Source organism: Bremia lactucae, linkage group LG11 (genome assembly GCF_004359215.1).
Source record: "Bremia lactucae strain SF5 linkage group LG11, whole genome shotgun sequence".
Lineage (NCBI taxonomy): Eukaryota > Oomycota > Peronosporomycetes > Peronosporales > Peronosporaceae > Bremia > Bremia lactucae.
Window position 1 is genome coordinate 2,856,717 of NC_090620.1, and position 17,522 is coordinate 2,874,238.

The window sequence follows — 17,522 nt, forward strand, 5'->3', positions numbered from 1 at the left end:
GGGTACCACAAGAACTTTTCTTACGATGGCTTACGCCATCGTCATCACCTTGCACAGAAACACGTGCAGATGACCGTATGGGAGATCGAACGGCGATGAGAGATTATCCTCATCGTCGGATCCAAATAGACTATTTACTCGTCTTTCAGAATGAGCCCTCTCATTCGGAAGACTCATAGTCAGCCGCCCGACGTCTATCAGGCGACTGTTCCATTCTCCCCGAGTCGGCCATTTCGTCTGACTCGCATTCGTTGTCGACCTCCAAAGAGGGGTCGTATTTAACGTGGTGAATCACCACGTGCACTCGCAACATCAAGTGTTGTGCGAGTGGAAGATACTACAGCAGACGTTCCGTCTGCCGCAAGAGAAAACAGTGCGTCACCCGCGGCTGCACGAACCGCAGCCGAAGGCGCAGCACTATCGACACCCCACATGAGTTGATTCTTCATGCGATGGAATTTAAAATGATGGTTCTGACCAATCAACATCGTTTTAAAAATTAAGTGGTCACTTTTCGACCACTCCATCCAATGACAGTCAGAGTGATTGTCGTTTAAGGGAGGGGTGATATCGTTACATGAAATTAACACTTAAAGGTTGTTAATTAATATATTATCTAAAAGGTAGATAATATTTGAAGGATATTACTTTATGTAGTAATATTCAGAATTCTTATCCATAAATAGGTATAGACCATAATATCTATCTATTCCGCAGACTAATCAGCTGTAGATGTAATCAAAGAGAGTTACAGATAAGATAAAGATAAGAATTCAATTACATGTTTAGTATTAGATTATAATTGAGTAAGCATTTACAAGATAGAAAGAGAGACACTTAATTATACTAATACAGTTTTCATTTTACCCTCTTTAAGCTAGTTTCCTTAAAGAGAAGTCTTCCTCTGCACGTACTAGTGTACGTGAAATAATGTGAGGCACCACTCGCAACTGAAGCAGTGCGAAGAGGACTTGTACTGAAGCAGTACAAGTCGTAGTGCCTCGATACAAACATTAAACAACTCATTGCTAATCATCCAATCGTGCGTTCTAGCTGAGATTGGCGGGGTTGATTTAAAGACTTGAATCAACCAATAAACACAACATTCACATTGCTACCACAATATTACAAATGTGTGGTAATATTGACAATACTGTAAAAAAGAGGAATATTCATTCGTCTTTTTTATTGTTCATCTCGTATGGAACGAGCTAAAGTTGCCCTATGGTCCACAAACCCTTTTAGTACGCATTATGTACTTAATGGATTGTCAATAGCCCCATTTGAAGTACTTAGACCTGCCACTTCGCTATGGTGCACAAAGTGACCTGTGTGATGCACACAGGTGTATTCACATTGGAGTAATCCGAGGTATTTAGAAAATTACGCTCGCAATGTAGAGGTGCACATCTACCGAGGTGGCGTCGATTGATATTTTTTTCGATAAAAGAATTCATATATAATCCGAATGAACGTAAATCAGTCTCAAAACCACTTCCTAGTTAACAAGTGCGCACGTGAACCCGGATTACCGCTTTCGTGACGACACTTGTCCTAAGGTACTTAATTAGTTGAATGAGGTCGCTTAGACGCCACCAACTACGTCACTGACCGTGAGAGAAGGCGGTTACACGTTTCCTTACTGTGCTAGAAGGTGTGGAGCTTGGCTGCTATAGTAGCGCTCGGTTACACTTAATAGCACTAAAATTCCTTCCCACGACGTTTCTCCTTGAGCGTGTCAGTAAGGACACGGATAAGCCTCAACAGTGGTTGGGCTCCTTTCTCCCACCTCTCCGAACATCATTGGGAGGTGGCAGAGCACTTGGCGCAGGGACTTGGTGAACATGCCCTAGTCATGTCCTCCTGAGCAATATGTTGCTCAGTTGAAGGAGTGGAGGCGTTTGTGCTCAAAGAAGGAAGGGCCGCATCCAAGGCGCAGAGCCATGCTGCGGCGGACTCCGTCACTAAGACTCAGGATGAGCTTAGGCGCGAGCAGGCTTGGAGCGAGGCTCTCAATAGGACTATTGAGATGCTCTCCGCCAGCCCGCATCAGCCGAGGCCCATTCGGATCGACCCGCACAAGTTCGATGGAACTACAGCGCACACGATTGTCCACTGGATGATAGCCTTGGAGCAATGCGGTGTGGATCAGCTCACTGAGAACGAAAGCCGGATGGTGTCGTACGCCATGTTGCATCTGCGCGGTAAGGCCTCAGGGTGGGCTTACTCGGCTCTTATGGCGGACGTTAAGGCGTTCCCTACATTTGCGACTCTAAGACACAGATCCGCGCCATGTACCCCGCCGAACAACGAAGTGTTGCTTCAGGCGCGCTTTTTTGGAGCGCGACAAGCGAAGCGACCCCTGCAAGAATATGTGCAAGAGATACGCTCGCTGTTGGCATCCATTACCGTAGGTTCGATTCCGGAGCACATTTAGGTGCCCACGTTTATGAACGGACTACGGCATGGCCCATCGGGACAGGCCCTTTCAGGAAGGTGCCGTCGACGATAAAAAAGGCAATCCAAATTGCCTTGGTTGAGGAAAAATCCTACAACAGTGCCTCGGCGACAGCTTGGTATAAGCCGTCGAACGAGAGGTCAGATGCCACTGACATGGAGTTGGGCAATGCAGACGTTGTCTACTACAAGTGCTTCAAGTGCGGCCATATGATGGCTCGCTGCTATGCCAGAGTCCCTGCTGGAGTCAAGACGCCAGGCAAGAGGAGTCCCTACTTAAAGGGTGATGTCGAGAAGCAGCGTGCGAGACGCATGAGATCTGCATCGACTGCTGAGGGTTCAGAAAATGCAGGAGCGCAGTAGAGGCGGGATGCCCTACTGACGCGGACTCTGAAGCTACCCCCTAAGCTCCGAGTTGTCGAACAAATTGGTAGCATCGTCCCTGAGATCTTGAAATTTCGACCTCAACCCTGCTGGTCTATAGCTCTCAAGTACGAGGGTATAACCAGGTGATGACCCTTCTAGTGGATTCGGGTGCATCGCTGAATTTGCGAAACTCGGGTCTCTTAAACAGAGATCGGCGATGTTTGAGTCGCTTGTTAGGATGGCAAGCGTGAAGAGGCAACCTTTCGTTTAGCGAATGGCGCGCTCGTTAAATCTGAGGGAGTTCAGGTAGAACTCGCCTTCAGTTTTAGTGTCTTCTCTTGTAGAGAGAAGTTTGCAGTGCTAGGTATGGAGAGTTCGTATGACCTCATCCTAGGCATGCCATGGTTGGCAAAACACCAACCATGGATAGGCTGGCGTACTCGCACAGTTGCTAACTCTACGCAGGACACCGGAAAGGATGTGCTCCTGCGAGAGGCGTATGCAACTGATGTCGTGTCGAACACAGTTGAGGGTGCGTTGACGGGATGTCAAACGTCACCAAATCCTACTTAGCTCGTGGAAACTGAGGTAGTAAAAAGGGCAACGACAAGTAGTCCTGTGTCCCATAGTCATGCGCAGAGACGAGAGCCTGTGGCAGTAGACGGAGAGCTGATAGGAGTCATGCTTCACATAAACCGACACAGTGCCTAGAGCCTGGTGCGGTTGGAAGGGGTGCGTTAGCTAGGAAAGCAACGGCACCCGCTTTCCAAACAAATGTCTTTGTGAATCGAAGAACGAGTACCTGACGGATCAGGACGATTAAAGGCACGTCTAAACGAGTGACCTTCGGATTAGTTTCGGTAAAAAGGGACGGCCTTCTAACGAGGTGTTCGAGGCCGTCGAAGACAAAATGACGAAGGCATCCTGAGTTGAAGTGCTTCTGCACGTTTTAAAATCTGCCGAGGAGATAGTGAATGTCCCGGAGATTTTGTGAGATCTGTTTCTGTCTGATCTTAAGCAAGGAAAGATCCACGCGGTAGTCGCACCAGTTCCAGAAGAGAACTTGGTGGACTGTTGCTCGTTGCCCACAGCAGATGAGAGCGTCCTAGAAACAGACAAAAATTAACGATTCGCTGCTCAAGGATAGAATGTCTTGAGAGACAGCCCGTTCTTAAAGATTCTGTGGAAACATCGTAATGTGTTCCCAGAAAAGGTTCCGAGCCGCCTACTCGCACATAGGGGCATCGAGCACGAATTGATCTGGAATCTGGCACCAAGTATTGTGTGACCAGGCAATGGCCGCTGCTGAATGAACAAGTCGATCATATGGATGAGTTCCTCTACATGCGAGGCCAAGACGAAAGATGTAAGCGAGAGCAAGTTGCCTCACTGTAGCTCGACCTTTTGTGTGCGTAAAACCACAGATGGATGGCGCATGATTCACGCTTACAATAAGCTGACCACGGCCAACATTCCGGCACAAACGCTTATCCCGCGGATAAATGTCTTGTTGAACTCCAACTTTCTTTTTCGCATTGGATTGAAAAGATGGCTACTTTCAGGTATTCATGAGAGAGTCCGATGAGGCGGAAATGGCAGTAAGCACCTTAAGCGGTAAGGTGTGGGAGTGGCTTGTGGTATCTTAAGGTTAAGAAAACGCACTAGCGACATTCAACCGAGTGGTGGCTCACGTAATACGTCAGCACCGTGTCTACGTGCCCCCTTAGTTTGACGATGCATTCGTTCATAGTAGGACCGAGACGGGCTGAATGACTTAGAGCCGCACAAGCGTCATTTAGACGCTGTGTTGCAGACTCTGGGTGACGCCCAATTGTGCGTTAACTTGCAAAAGTGCGTCAAAGTGGTCCCCGAGATACCTGTGCTGGGCTGTATCGTAGGTACACATGGTGTACGAGCGGCCCAGACAAGGTAACTTGCAAAGGAATGACAAATTTCATGACACGTGAAGGATTTGCGCCAATTTCTAGGGCTCTGTAATTACTTGTATTCCCACACTAAGACTATGCAGCGCGCACTAATTCCTTGTCTGACCTCCTTAAAAAGGATGTAGAATAGATTTGGTCAAAGGAACGAGTAGATGCGTTCACATCAGTGAAGCAATCTCTTGTAAGAGTACCGGTCTTGGCATTGCCAGACGCGGATAAACCCTTTAGCGTCGTCTGCGATGCAAGCAATTTTGCACTCGGCAGCGCGCTCTGGCAGAAACATGATGACAGTGTCCTCTCTTATCAGTCCCAGCTTTAAATGGCCGCGGAACTGAATTAACCTGTGCATGAGAATGATATACTTGCAATAAAGTACACTCTTGTAAAGCTTCGCGTGCACCGATTGTGGTCACCAGAACATTTGTGGTTTATACGAATTACGCATCACTGCGGAACGCAATAAACTCACCGCACCTCTTGCCTAGACTGGCAAGACGGCTTAAATTTATCTCTGAATTAATATCAAAGTCGAATGCAAGCCGAGTAAGTTGAATGTCTTGTCTGATGCATTATCGCGCAGACCAGACTTCGAGGTAAGACACCAGACAAGTGTGTCTCGTGCTAAGGCAGAAGTTGAGTTATCAACGTCAGCAGCCGTGAAGGTCTACCACGTGACGAGCTCGTTGGCCTCCAAAATATAGGAAAGCTACAGTCAGGACGAACATTGTTGCCTGCTTTTGATTTACTTCGGTGGACGAAAGATTTCCCTTCCGTCGCACCTAAAGCTAAGCTAAGTCGGTTTAGCTACAGCGATGACCTATTATGACATAAGCTGTCAGCATTGATCCCTTGAAAATCTACTTTTAAGCCGCCGCCGATTCCAACGGATTGTCGGAAGTCGGTCAGTCAGGCCTTAATGATTGGCATGCCACCTGACCATAAGGGTCGGACGGTACTCGTCGTCTTAATAGACAGACTGAGCAAAATGGTGCACTTAACACCATGTAGCACCACAAACACAGGCAAGGAGGCAGCTCTCTTGTTCCTGGATCATGTGTACCGTCTAGATGCCCGAGTCCATTGTATCGGACCGGGATCCACGTTTTACGTCGGTTTTTAGCGACATGTGATTGAGCTACTGGGTAGCAAGCTCCACATGTCAACATCCGATCATCCTCAGACCGATGGCCAACCGGAACGAGCCAATCGGGTCGTGGTGGATGTATTGCTCGGCAGCGACTCAAAAGGATTAGAGCAAACAATAGACTTTTGTGGAGTTCGCTTTTAATAACAGTGTCGTCCACGCCAGTTCGGGTGAGACACCGTTTTATATAAACGGACTGCGCCATCCTCAAACGCTAGTCTTGTTTGTGCGCAGCCCGAGTCATAGTAGGGAAGTAGCTCTCACTACGGTCGTTGCGAAAGAGGGACATAGTTTTGTCAATATGACGATGACCCGTGAGGGTATCATGCCAACGACCGAAACTTGCCCTAGTGACCCCTGGTATAGCAGTGGTCAACATGGAGTTACGGCAAGGAATGCCTGTGCTCCTAAACGATAACAATAACGAATATTGTTATCGTTAGGAGCACAGGCATTCCTTGCCGTATTAGTTATTGATAACTACGTCCTATGACCAACCTCTCGGTGCTGTTATAGGCGAATTTGTTGCAATAAGCGTAAGCGAGGCTCAACGCTTCGTGGACGAGCGATTAGCCAACACAAGAAAAGTCCGTGACGCACAGGACAAGCTAAACCAATATGCAGACCAAATGGTCGCAAAAATAATGAACGCTTTAGAGATGCTGAAAAAATACTCTTAAGCACTGCAACCCTACCTAAAAATGCTGTTTCTGGAGGTACTTCGAAATTATTGCCGCGTTTCATCGGGCCGTTTACGGTGGTCGAGGAGGTAGGAGACCTTAGTTATAGGCTCATCCCCCCCCGCCGTATATGAAGACGCACCCCGTCTTTACGTGGGCCGTCTGAATCGGGGTCCAAATGCGATCACATACCCTCATTCGTCTAAGGAGACCAATGGTGACGCCAACTGTGAGTCGATGGTCGTTCGGGGAAGGGAGACGGGGAAGGTTAAAGACTTAAAGCCGAATGATTTCTCCCGCCGCGACATGGGCTGGGAGAGCGAGGGATATCGCGCGCGTAACGCGGATCTCTTAGCATCAGCTTCTCCAAAAGGTCCAATCGAAGTTACAGCCTTTAGTAACCTGGCGATCCTTCGAGCGAGCATCGTGGAGATCCAAAGTCAGTCGCGAGAGTTAACTTTTCGAGATCCCTGATCCGTCGTTCAACAGCGCTCAATACCCGAAGAGTTTCGATTTTTGTGAGCCGGTCGACGCCTTGCGTGTAGACGTACCGGGCCGGGCGTCTGCCTATGAGAAGGAGCACCATTGTCGCTTCGCTAGTCTTGAATGGACTAGCAGGAGCGGCGTGATGAGAAGAACCAGGCGGTACAGCACCGCCCACGATTTCTCTCCTACGCAAGCAAGCGAAGTTAAGTCACTGCGACCGATTTTTGGCCACATCGAAATGTTGCTGAAAGCGGCGCAGGAATTCCGCTTCGTAACGGTCGGTTGATTCATATTTTATACTTATTATGCTAAAAAGAATTCAGCAGGAACAATACCAAGTGATTCCACCTGAGCATTCCATGAACTATATATGCCATATTAATTCTGTGCATCTAGAGTAGCGCGCTCTAGGAGCAACGCACTAGTTTAGGCCATTCGGATGGAGGTGGCATCGCGTTCGATACGGCGAAATTGTGACACCGACTTGACAAGTTCACGTGTCGTCGGCGGAACTTAAAGCTCCGGCTCGTCTACGTCATACCCATTGTATATGCTGGTATGACATACAGGTGTCGTGGCTATACCCAATTGAGAAGTAGCTGCGCTTTTATGTGCAGCGCTCTCATGAGTGGTAGGTGCGCTAGCTAACGCAGACGATATTACAGTTGCTTTGTTGACGATAGGCAAGTTGGCCTTCGCAACGTTGGTCGTCTCCATGTTAGGAGCAATGGGTGAAGTTTGGATGGGCAATAAAGCGCCATCACCCTTTTCCATTAGCTCGCTGTGCTCATTACTACTGAGGAGATGGCAGTGGTGACAGCCCATTGTAGTCAACAACGAGCGATGGATTTACATCCTCACTGCGCAAGTGGGATGGATCGTTCAGCCTAGTTAACAGCGCGACAGCAGCGTCTGTCGGCGTTGTAACTGTTCCACTAGGCGCCGGTAGTGTTTATCGCTGCGCGTGTGCTGCGTGCTAGTTGTGTGGGTGACTTTGCAGACGACCCATTAGGTTTGCCCCTTTTAGGTGGCATGTCAAGCGCCGAGTGATGTCACCCGGGTAGGTGCACACACTGGTCGCTATAAAAGAGGTTGATTTAATTATAGCACAGCGACGTTAACGGCACGCTGTCCCTCTTTCCTCCCATTGACGGTTTTACAAATGAACAAAATCGTTCTAAAAGAGGGTGGCGTAACGGGCTAAAGTTGCCTAATGTTACACAAAACCGTTAAGTAGACTGTATGTACTAACGGGATGGTCAATTTCTTCATGTGGTAGTACTTGGACCTGCCACTTGGGCGTGCTGCACATCGTGACCCACCCTTGTGTATGTGATGCACATAGGTGTATTCACATTAAAAGGGATGACGGCTAGCGTCATCCGTAATCCGAGGTATTCAGAATATTACGCTCGCTATGGGTGCACATTACAGAGGTGGCATCCATTTATTTGATAAAACTTTTTATATTCAATTCGATTAATTATTAATCAGACTTAAATCACTTCCTAGTCAACAAGTGCCGATTATCGCTTCCGTGACGACACTTGTCCGAAGGTACTTTGTTCGTTGGGTTAGGTTGCTTAGGCGCCCACCAACTACCTCACTGCACGTGAAAGAAGGCGGTCATAGAAGGTGTGTGCATAAGTAGAGCTTGGCTGCTATAGTAGCGCCCGGCTACATCATAGGTAATAATCATCATGCAACGAGCTACCTCGTTATAAGGAATTGCTAAATTTATAAGCTGTTTGAAGTCGACTGGCTTCATGATAAAAGTAACCCTTTTCCATGTAAAATATATGCCTGAGAAAACCATACTTATACCATCACTGTTGTATTAATTGGAAAGTTTCTGAAAAATTTCGGCACTTCCTACGCCTTAGTTTTGCGATGAAGTCCCAATCAGATAATAGAGTGCTGCCAAGGATTGAGGAATCAAGATTTTAAAACTGGCAGGTGATAGATGTTCTATAAGAAAATTAGTAGAAGAAGATTTGTTTCACTCAATCGATATTTTGCTCACATTGCTCAACTTTGATCTTCAGTTGTGCACTTTTATCACAACAAACTTCTCGGAAGTGGATTAAGACAGAATTGGCTTGCATGCGGGATTCATCTGCACCAGCCGTAGCCATTATTATCTCTGGCAAAAATAATGTGTTGCTTATTCGTTTGACATAAGATGGGTTGGTTTCAGTTGTTGCCACGTAAAAGTGTCGAAATCATACGCGGTAATAAATGCGTTATGATCCGCATGCTCCATTCATTGAAAGCCATAATTCAGGTCTGTCGATACTCTTTATTAGTGACAAGATGCAGACGAGTCTCACCTCAGAATTCTGTTTAGAAAGTAATCTTTCCACAAGTCGAGAAGGTCTTTAAAGCTTACAGCATGTCTCAGATCTGTACAAGTCTAGAAGATTCTATTTGATAGAACTAGCGACAATTGTTGACACCTGATTATTCCTCGAGCGATTTACACAATAAAAGGCTGCCGATTTGTGAGCTAGCGCTTACTTTAGTGCAATAACAATTGAATAAAACTCGTTAGCATCGAAAGATTGTAATAAAATATTTCTTAGTAAAACAAATCCATCCGTGCTTCCTTCTCCGCGTTGGTTCGATTCTCATATTATGGCTTCGCTCCGTGGATGCCAAGAAACTGCATCATCAGCATCTCGTCTGCAGCCTTCTAGAATTTTCAGTGGCGCACCCAAAACAGTCAGCTTTAGTGTTCCATCACTCGTTGCTACCTAACGTCCACGAAGAATCTAACCTTAATAAAGTGCTTTCGCGATTTGCAGCCAAATCCGAATTACAAAGTTCCCATTCTATCAACAATACTCGAATCTTAATAAAACATAATTTTGCCGAGTAACATATTTAACAACCAACGCACGCAGGAAAAAAACACACAATAGATAGCCTGAAAAAAGCAGTCGCGTGTAAAAAAAAATGCCCTTTCTGCGCGACGGGTTGGCCGCGGTACCAATATCTTTTAAACGGGAAGTGCAGTTCGAAATCGGTTTTGCAAGGGTCTAACGGGGTCAATCTGCGAGCACATTTCACACTCACTCTTTAAATTGCCACGTGCATCACAAGTTCCTCTACCACCTCTTTTGCTCTTCTTCGATTCCATCAATGGCTTCCTCTGACTTTTTCCGCGAGCCATTTACGGTCAACAGTAAGAACGTCGTGTATACTAACGACGAGATTACTTCCCAGTACACGTATACTACCACGCGTGTCGAAGGCACCGTAGCCACGCCTCTTGAAGAAAAGTTTACATTCAAAACCCAACGCAAGATTCCGAAACTTGGTGTGATGATTGTGGGACTCGGTGGGAACAATGGATCCACGCTACTAGCGAGCACCATTGCGAATAAGCACCACATTACGTGGCAAACAAAAGAAGGTGTGCAAGAGCCCAACTACTTTGGCTCCGTCACACAAGCCTCTACGATTCGTTTGGGTACTAATGTTAATGGCGAAGGTGTGTACATCCCGTTTCATAACCTATTGCCCATGGTATCGCCGAATGATCTTGTTATCGGCGGCTGGGATATCTCTTCACACAACATGGCAGAGGCAATGAAGCGCGCAATGGTACTAGACCACGACCTCCAGCGTCAGCTTGTGCCCCATCTGGAGAAGATCAAACCATTGCCTTCAATTTACTACCCGGACTTTATTGCAGCCAACCAAGCTGACCGCGCGGATAATTTGCTCAAGGGATCCAAACAGGAGAATTTAGATGCAATTCGCAAGCAAATTCGCGACTTTAAACAAAGCAATTCCCTGGACAAAGTCATTGTGCTCTGGTCTGCCAACACCGAGCGCTTTTCCGACATCGTTGAAGGTGTTAATGACACCTCGGCCAACCTGCTCGAGTCAATTAAAGCCAATGAAGCCGAAGTGTCGCCGTCGACCGTCTTTGCAGTTGCGTCGATCCTCGAAGGCTGTTCATACATCAATGGCAGCCCCCAAAACACATTTGTACCCGGTGTACTCGACTTGGCGGAAGAGAAAAAGGTCTTTGTAGGGGGCGATGATTTCAAGTCGGGTCAAACGAAAATGAAGTCGGTGCTTGTGGACTTCCTCGTGTCTGCTGGTATTAAACCCACGTCCATTGTGAGCTACAACCACTTGGGCAATAATGATGGCAAGAATCTGTCGGCTCCACAACAATTTCGCTCCAAGGAGATCTCGAAATCCAACGTCGTCGACGATATGGTGGCTTCAAACCGCTTGCTCTACAAGGAGAATGAGCATCCCGACCACGTTGTGGTGATCAAGTACGTGCCATTCGTTGGAGACAGCAAGCGCGCACTAGACGAGTACACGTCCAAGATCTTTATGAATGGCAACAACACGATTTCAATGCACAATACGTGCGAGGACTCGCTGTTGGCGACGCCACTGATTCTTGATCTTGTACTCGTGTGCGAGCTCGCCGAGCGCATTACGCTCAAGAAAGAGGGCACCAAGGACTTTGAGCACATGCACTCGGTACTGTCCATTCTGAGTTACATGTTGAAAGCGCCACTTGTGCCGCGTGGGACACCTGTAGTCAATGCGCTCTTTGCGCAGCGTGAGTGTATGATCAATTTCTTTCGCGCGTGCGTGGGCTTGGCCCCAGAGAACCACATGCTGCTTGAAAATAGATTGGCTAGCGTGATCAATGCGCGCCAGTAAAAGAGTGTTGGTAGGTGTGTGTTTTACACGACAGTCTTTTGTATTTCTGTGACGCCAAATATTCATAAAATCGTAAAAAAATAATTGAAAATGTGTGAATGTTTATATCGAAGTACTCTCTTGAGCCACGACTGTGTTCGCTCACAAAAAGGTTGACAAATACCAATTTAGCGGAAAACTCACAAAGTACGAAATAGTCGTCTTGTAGGTTGTTATTGTTACCATCACGGCATGAGCTCGGCGGGGACGAAAGCAGTGTTTGTGCCCACGGAGGTGCGCGACGCGTGGTTCCATAAGCTACGCTCGTCCGTAGCCAACAAGGGATGTTTTGACTGTAACAAGCGCCATCCGACGTGGGCTACGGTCACTTATGGCGTCTTTATTTGTCTGGACTGTTCGGGGTACCACCGCCGATTGGGCGTCCATATATCGTTTGTGCGCTCGATCGATATGGACGAATGGACAGAGGATCAATTGAAATCTATGAGTGAGGGCGGAAATGCGGAGGCTCGTAAATACTTTAAGCAGTACGGTGCGGCGGAGATGACAAGTGTACGGAATCTTGAAACATGGCGGCAAGCACTTGAAGCTAAGATCGTGTCGATTGTGTGTGTTCAGATTGAGGCCAAATACAACTCCAAAGCGGCACAAATGTACAAAATTGCATTGGCAAAAAAGATCAAAGCATCAAATGTGCAGGTGGTCGCTCCAGTTTTGGTCGAGGTAAAAACATAGCAAGATTCTTTAATTTAATGTCTCATTCATGTATTGGATTAGAAACCTCGTGACAATGACATTGACGGTCTCGAGGCATTAGTCAAGCATGTTGAAATCAAGAGTGAATTATGTCACTCAACTGCGGTACATGGTCATTTAAAGCGCGAAGTGCCTGTTGTGGCTTTTGTGGGGAAGCATTCCTCTCAAGCTGAACCTATGACCCAACCGTCAGGACTGTTAACGGGCCACCGCCCAATGGTTTTATTAGGAACAAAGAATGGGGACGCAGCAATGCCGTTAAAGACGAGTTCTGCGCAATTAAATACGCGCAGCAAGGTGAATAACGATGTTTTTTTTTAATATGCTTTTGTGAGAGTGAAGTGTGTGTATGTACGTTACATAAGGCGACTCGTCTCGGAGCCAGCAAACTGTCCACGAGTAGCAAGGCAACACGTCTTGGTGCGACCAAGCTGTCTGCAAGCGCTAGTGACTTCGACTTTGACGACATTCCGTTCGAGGTTTGTATTAAATTGCAAAGCTTATGGGCTTTACCAAGAAAAATCATGTTTACGAGAATTTTCTTAAAATATTTACAGAATCCACCACCTCCTGCATCTACAAAACTGAAGCTCTCAGCCGAAAAGCAAATTAAAGATGATGAGGCGTTGGCAAGGGCACTTCAAGAGGCTGAAAAGTAAGTTTGGTTGATTGACGTGAGATGATATGAATAGTTATTTATAATGGTGTGAAGCAGTGAGCGCGAATCAGCTAGTGCCTCGCCTGCACCGGCCACGTATCAGCCGATACCGATTCAAGCGCAAACGTTGGAAAAATACAAGAACGCCAAGTCGATTTCGTCGGATAATTTTTTCGGAAGTGAGGCAAAAGAGCTTGATAGCGCGCAGCTGGCACGATTTCAAGGCTCGCAATCGATCTCGAGTGACGCTTTCTATGGCAACGAGACCCGTGGTCGAACACCGTCCTCGGATTGTAAGTTGATAGTTGCTACATTGTTGGATGTTGTTTTGTAATTTTGTAATTGCTGTAGTAACGAATGAAGCAGCGTATCAATTGCAATTGATGAAGGACAATATGACGAACAAAGCGGTCAAGGTAATGCATTTTTCTTTTTTTTTCTTTTGTAGCTTTAATTGGAATCATGCCGACGCATGTTAACATTATTTATTTTGACAGTTGAAGAATCTGACCAGCGGCTTCTTTAGCGATTTACACAACCGTTACTCGTAGTAAAATAGTTGTAGCTATGCACATGGCTACCCGCAATGTGCAAATACCTGAACACAAGTAATACAAAATTGATTAAGCACATTACTGATTCTCGTGGTGTACCTCTGAATTACTATGTGCTATAAATTCTTAGAAGGTGCACAAAGCCTGCGAGACGTAATGCTTTTCGAACGCGTGGCAATTGATCACTTCTGAATATCTCTTAACTCGCGTGTTAAATATGATGTGGAACCTTAAACGTATGACGTTGCTAGCTCTTGTAGCATTCGTCCTTAGTAGCATCCCCACCGCACGTGCCGATGAGAAGGATTGTGAAGGTACAATAGGAATTGATGAGCTAATTAAGCTATGACTTTACATTTCTACGATGGACAGTTTGCAAGAATATGATTGATAATTTAAAAGCAACATACGGGCAATTGCTGGAAGAAAATCCCAATGGAAAAAAGCTAGCGCTCGCTGAAGAGGCCGTGACGAAGCTATGTGGAAAGAAGCTCGGCGCTGTGGACGATAAGCTGGTACGAACGGAATGGCTCGTATTTACGCTTGGCTTTTTTTGACAATGACTTATACAATGATTCAATAGTGCTACAACCTTGAGCCTCTGAAAAAAGATGTTGCTCGTCAAGTGACATTCAAGAAGGAATCTTACAAAATATGCAAGTCTCTTGAAAAGATGAATCCCGATTTTTGCTCCATGCGATACCGTACGTTCATCTTTCACGTACTAAGCGATGCGTTATCTATTGCATACGTGACTTTGTAACATTTTTTTATCCATTTGCAGCTGTCAAGACGGATGCCAACACGGACTACTCCAAAATGCGTGTGAAGCAACTGCGAAAGATCCTCGGAGAGCGTGGTATTGAGTGTGTCGGCTGTGTGGAAAAGTCCGACTTTATTGCCAAGATTAAGGAATCCGAGGCGCAATTTTCGGACGAATTGTAGACTATAGTCCCGCAAAAGCCACCGTTTATCCCCAAATTACAATGCATCATCTTTTTCATGCAACAAACTTTTATTTAATTAATTATGAAAGTAGAGCACTTGAGGTATGGTCGGGATATAATGTTAGCAAAGTGCACTTGGTGATCGATCGAATTGGCTTAAAAGCCGAGTTTCGCCGCTCGCAAAATTTGAACTATGGACGAGCCTACGAGAACAAATACAAAGAAGGCAAACAGCATAGGGCCTACACCGTAGTTGTTGTCGGCCTGTACACGATTGCTTATATGAGCGTAGTACATATAGAAGTTCTAGGTGCGTTATCGCACCTTTGGAGGCTGTGCGACATTACCGCGCTTTGTGATGTTGGCCAGGTGCTTCTCGGAGCGAAGGCGCATTTTCGCGGGAGTGGCCATAGCGATTGATGTAGCAGAAGACGATTTCGTAAAGATGTTTTGACGAACTGAGGTGCCACGTGTTATAAAAATTCTAAGGAAAATCACTTGACGTGATCGTGATACTATTTTTCTTAGATGAAATATTCAAACAAATATACGTTGTAGTGTAATACAGTATACATTTTAAGAGGAGAGAATGCCTCCCATTAAGAAAGTCGCCTCTTTGAAAGCGCTGGTATTTATAGAATGACAAGCAAAGGAAAGAGGAATTTACTGTCTCAGAAAGGCTGATGTGCGTATTCCTTCACTTCCTCAATAGTGTCGCTACAAATACAGAGACAAATAAATAGGATCGAGTCTCTTCACCCATAATACACACGTTGCTTGAAGTCTTCCTTCGTTTTCCGCATGCAAAAGATCAAGACACTTGTTAAGGCTGGCGCTGTGCTTCACTTTTTGTATCGAGCGCTTTTCTAAATACTGCGAATGAATTGTCTAAGGATTGCTATGATCCAAGCAAATACATCATCCACTTGTAGCACGACGTTACAAGATCACTATAGTATTATAAAAGTGCCTCAATAAACCATGTTCATGATAATGGCAACGTGTCTTCCTTCCTGCATTTCAGAAGGCTAAGAGCGTTAGATTCGATATTTAGATACACGAGAAACTTGGGCATAATTTTATTTCGTCATTTTTAATCGCGATAACTTTTCAAAGTGACCGAGCCGGCAGGCGATGCTGACAAATCATCAGCTTGCGTCGTTTGCTTACGCTTGTGTGGCAAATTCGGGCGTCGCCAGGTGACCGCGCGACTTTTTCATATGATCCGGGATGATTGGGCCGTCGTACTGATCCGTGGGGAAGCCAAGGGACCGTCGGATGGGCACTACAACCAACGGAAGAGTGACACCCATGGCACCGATGGCACATGAGATTACGACCATGGGCTCGCGGTCCAAGTAGTAGCGGATGAATTTGCCCAACCCCATTTGACTTTGTTAATGACGACTTTTGATTGTCACTAGTTACGAATATTTTTAAAAGGAATTGTACAAAATATATTGACACGACAAAAACAACATTAAAGTTAATAAATATCTGGAAAGTCGTGTGCAGTAAAACTACTATATCGATTGTGTATAAAATGCACGCAATAGTGATGCACGTTTTGTAAAAGTACAAGTTCGATTGTGAAATCAGATGCGCAACAAATCTCGATCAAATATAGAAATTCACTTGAGGTGATCCTGCCAGCTATTTTAATTCAAGTTTTCCGTGGTGGCGACACGGGTGAGAGACAGGTTCCCGTGCGTGCTATCCGCTGATAGTATATTTTTCCTTCCAAACGATGGAAAGTTAACATGCTACAAATGTTTTTTTCAAATATTAAGATGTCAATACGAGGCACCTTTTGCTAGTACTGACAACATTATTAATCAACCTACACTGGTTACAGTGAAGGTGGGGACCTCGATTGCTTCACGTACAGAAGGGTTCTCACATAGTGTCCGCTACATAATATTAATTCCTAAAAGAGAAATAATAAATATTATTTTCTACGAGAGGAAATAAATAAGGAAGTACAAAATTATTATCTTAATAAATTTTGACTTAAATAGTTCTAATATTACCAAATTTGGTAATATCGATGCAATAAGACATTAGCTCTATTGATTGATTGATTTAAGTCTAAATCAACCCCGCCAATCGATGAGCAAGGAGGCGCCATACTTAATTAGTTATTAATATAATGAGTTCAGTAGCAGATAAAAAGGTCGTTACGTAGAAGTTTAATGTATTAACACTGTTTTACTTTCCCTAATTCTACTCCTTTGAATTACCTTTGATAGCTAAAGTCCATTAGCTTTATAAGAGACATTCCTCTGTACCTTTGTGTACGTGAAGTTTTGAGGCACCTCATCTACACTGTAATCAGTGTAAGGTGAACTACTACTGATCAATACTAGCAAAAGATGCCCCGTTACAGAGTTTCTGAGTAGCCCAAAAAGTCTTAGCGACTAAGGGTTGATACTAAGCCTTTAGTATAGGGAAAAAGTAAAAACTGTATTAATATTAAGTTCTTTCGAAACAATCTCCTATCTACTGGCTTTATGAATAACTATGCAATGCGCACCGCCTAATCGAGTCTAGTAACAATTGGCGGGGTTAATTAATCTTAAATCAATCAATCAACAGATGTTACCTCAATATTACTAGATTTAGTAATATTGAAACTATTGCGTCAGAATTATTTAAGGATATTAAAATTTATTCGTCGTTATTTGTTTTCTCTCGTAGAAAATGATATTTATTATTTCTCTTCTCCGTTACATCACCCCTCCTCTGTTAAAGACAGCCAATATAGTGACAAATGTAGAGTGACAGAGAGTACTATTATGACCGCCTCTGAAAATCAGCTCTTGTTGGTTTTTAT

The 17,522-nt window shown here is 45.2% G+C and overlaps 4 protein-coding genes across 4 annotated transcripts; 2 read left to right on the forward strand and 2 right to left on the reverse strand.

Annotated features, from left to right (window-relative positions):
- Positions 1-10,220: 10,220 nt before the first annotated feature.
- On the forward strand, positions 10,221-11,774 carry CCR75_001570 (uncharacterized protein; the record flags this gene model as incomplete). The annotated part of the gene is made up of 1 exon (XM_067959672.1): positions 10,221-11,774. One exon carries the CDS (start codon positions 10,221-10,223, stop codon positions 11,772-11,774), a length of 1,554 nt encoding a protein of 517 aa, XP_067821640.1.
- A 211-nt stretch (positions 11,775-11,985) lies between these two features.
- CCR75_001569 (uncharacterized protein) lies at positions 11,986-14,754 on the forward strand. The gene is made up of 12 exons (XM_067959671.1): positions 11,986-12,326; positions 12,393-12,497; positions 12,552-12,827; positions 12,896-13,009; positions 13,088-13,185; positions 13,243-13,481; positions 13,540-13,604; positions 13,686-13,728; positions 14,003-14,056; positions 14,115-14,257; positions 14,326-14,446; positions 14,527-14,754. The coding sequence occupies exons 1-12, from the start codon at positions 12,006-12,008 to the stop codon at positions 14,685-14,687; spliced, it is 1,740 nt and encodes a 579-aa protein (XP_067822079.1). The 5' UTR covers positions 11,986-12,005; the 3' UTR covers positions 14,688-14,754.
- On the reverse strand, positions 14,737-15,340 carry CCR75_001568 (uncharacterized protein). The gene is made up of 2 exons (XM_067959670.1): positions 15,014-15,340; positions 14,737-14,953 (listed from the first exon to the last, which is right to left on the reverse strand). Exons 1-2 carry the CDS (start codon positions 15,098-15,100, stop codon positions 14,846-14,848), a joined length of 195 nt encoding a protein of 64 aa, XP_067822080.1. The 5' UTR covers positions 15,101-15,340; the 3' UTR covers positions 14,737-14,845.
- Positions 15,341-15,855: 515 nt separating this feature from the next.
- CCR75_001567 (uncharacterized protein) lies at positions 15,856-16,077 on the reverse strand (the record flags this gene model as incomplete). The annotated part of the gene is made up of 1 exon (XM_067959669.1): positions 15,856-16,077. One exon carries the CDS (start codon positions 16,075-16,077, stop codon positions 15,856-15,858), a length of 222 nt encoding a protein of 73 aa, XP_067822081.1.
- Between the last annotated feature and the right edge of the window lie 1,445 nt (positions 16,078-17,522).

Coding starts and splice junctions, on each gene's coding strand:
- CCR75_001569 (XM_067959671.1), top strand. CDS start 12,006: ATGAGCTCGGCGGGGACGAAAGCAGTGTTTGTGCCCACGGAGGTGCGC. Junction 12,828..12,895: donor AATTAAATACGCGCAGCAAG/GTGAATAACGAT, acceptor ACGTTACATAAG/GCGACTCGTCTCGGAGCCAG. Junction 14,447..14,526: donor TTTTTGCTCCATGCGATACC/GTACGTTCATCT, acceptor ATCCATTTGCAG/CTGTCAAGACGGATGCCAAC.
- CCR75_001568 (XM_067959670.1), bottom strand. CDS start 15,100: ATGGCCACTCCCGCGAAAATGCGCCTTCGCTCCGAGAAGCACCTGGCC. Junction 14,954..15,013: donor ATGTCGCACAGCCTCCAAAG/GTGCGATAACGC, acceptor AATCGTGTACAG/GCCGACAACAACTACGGTGT.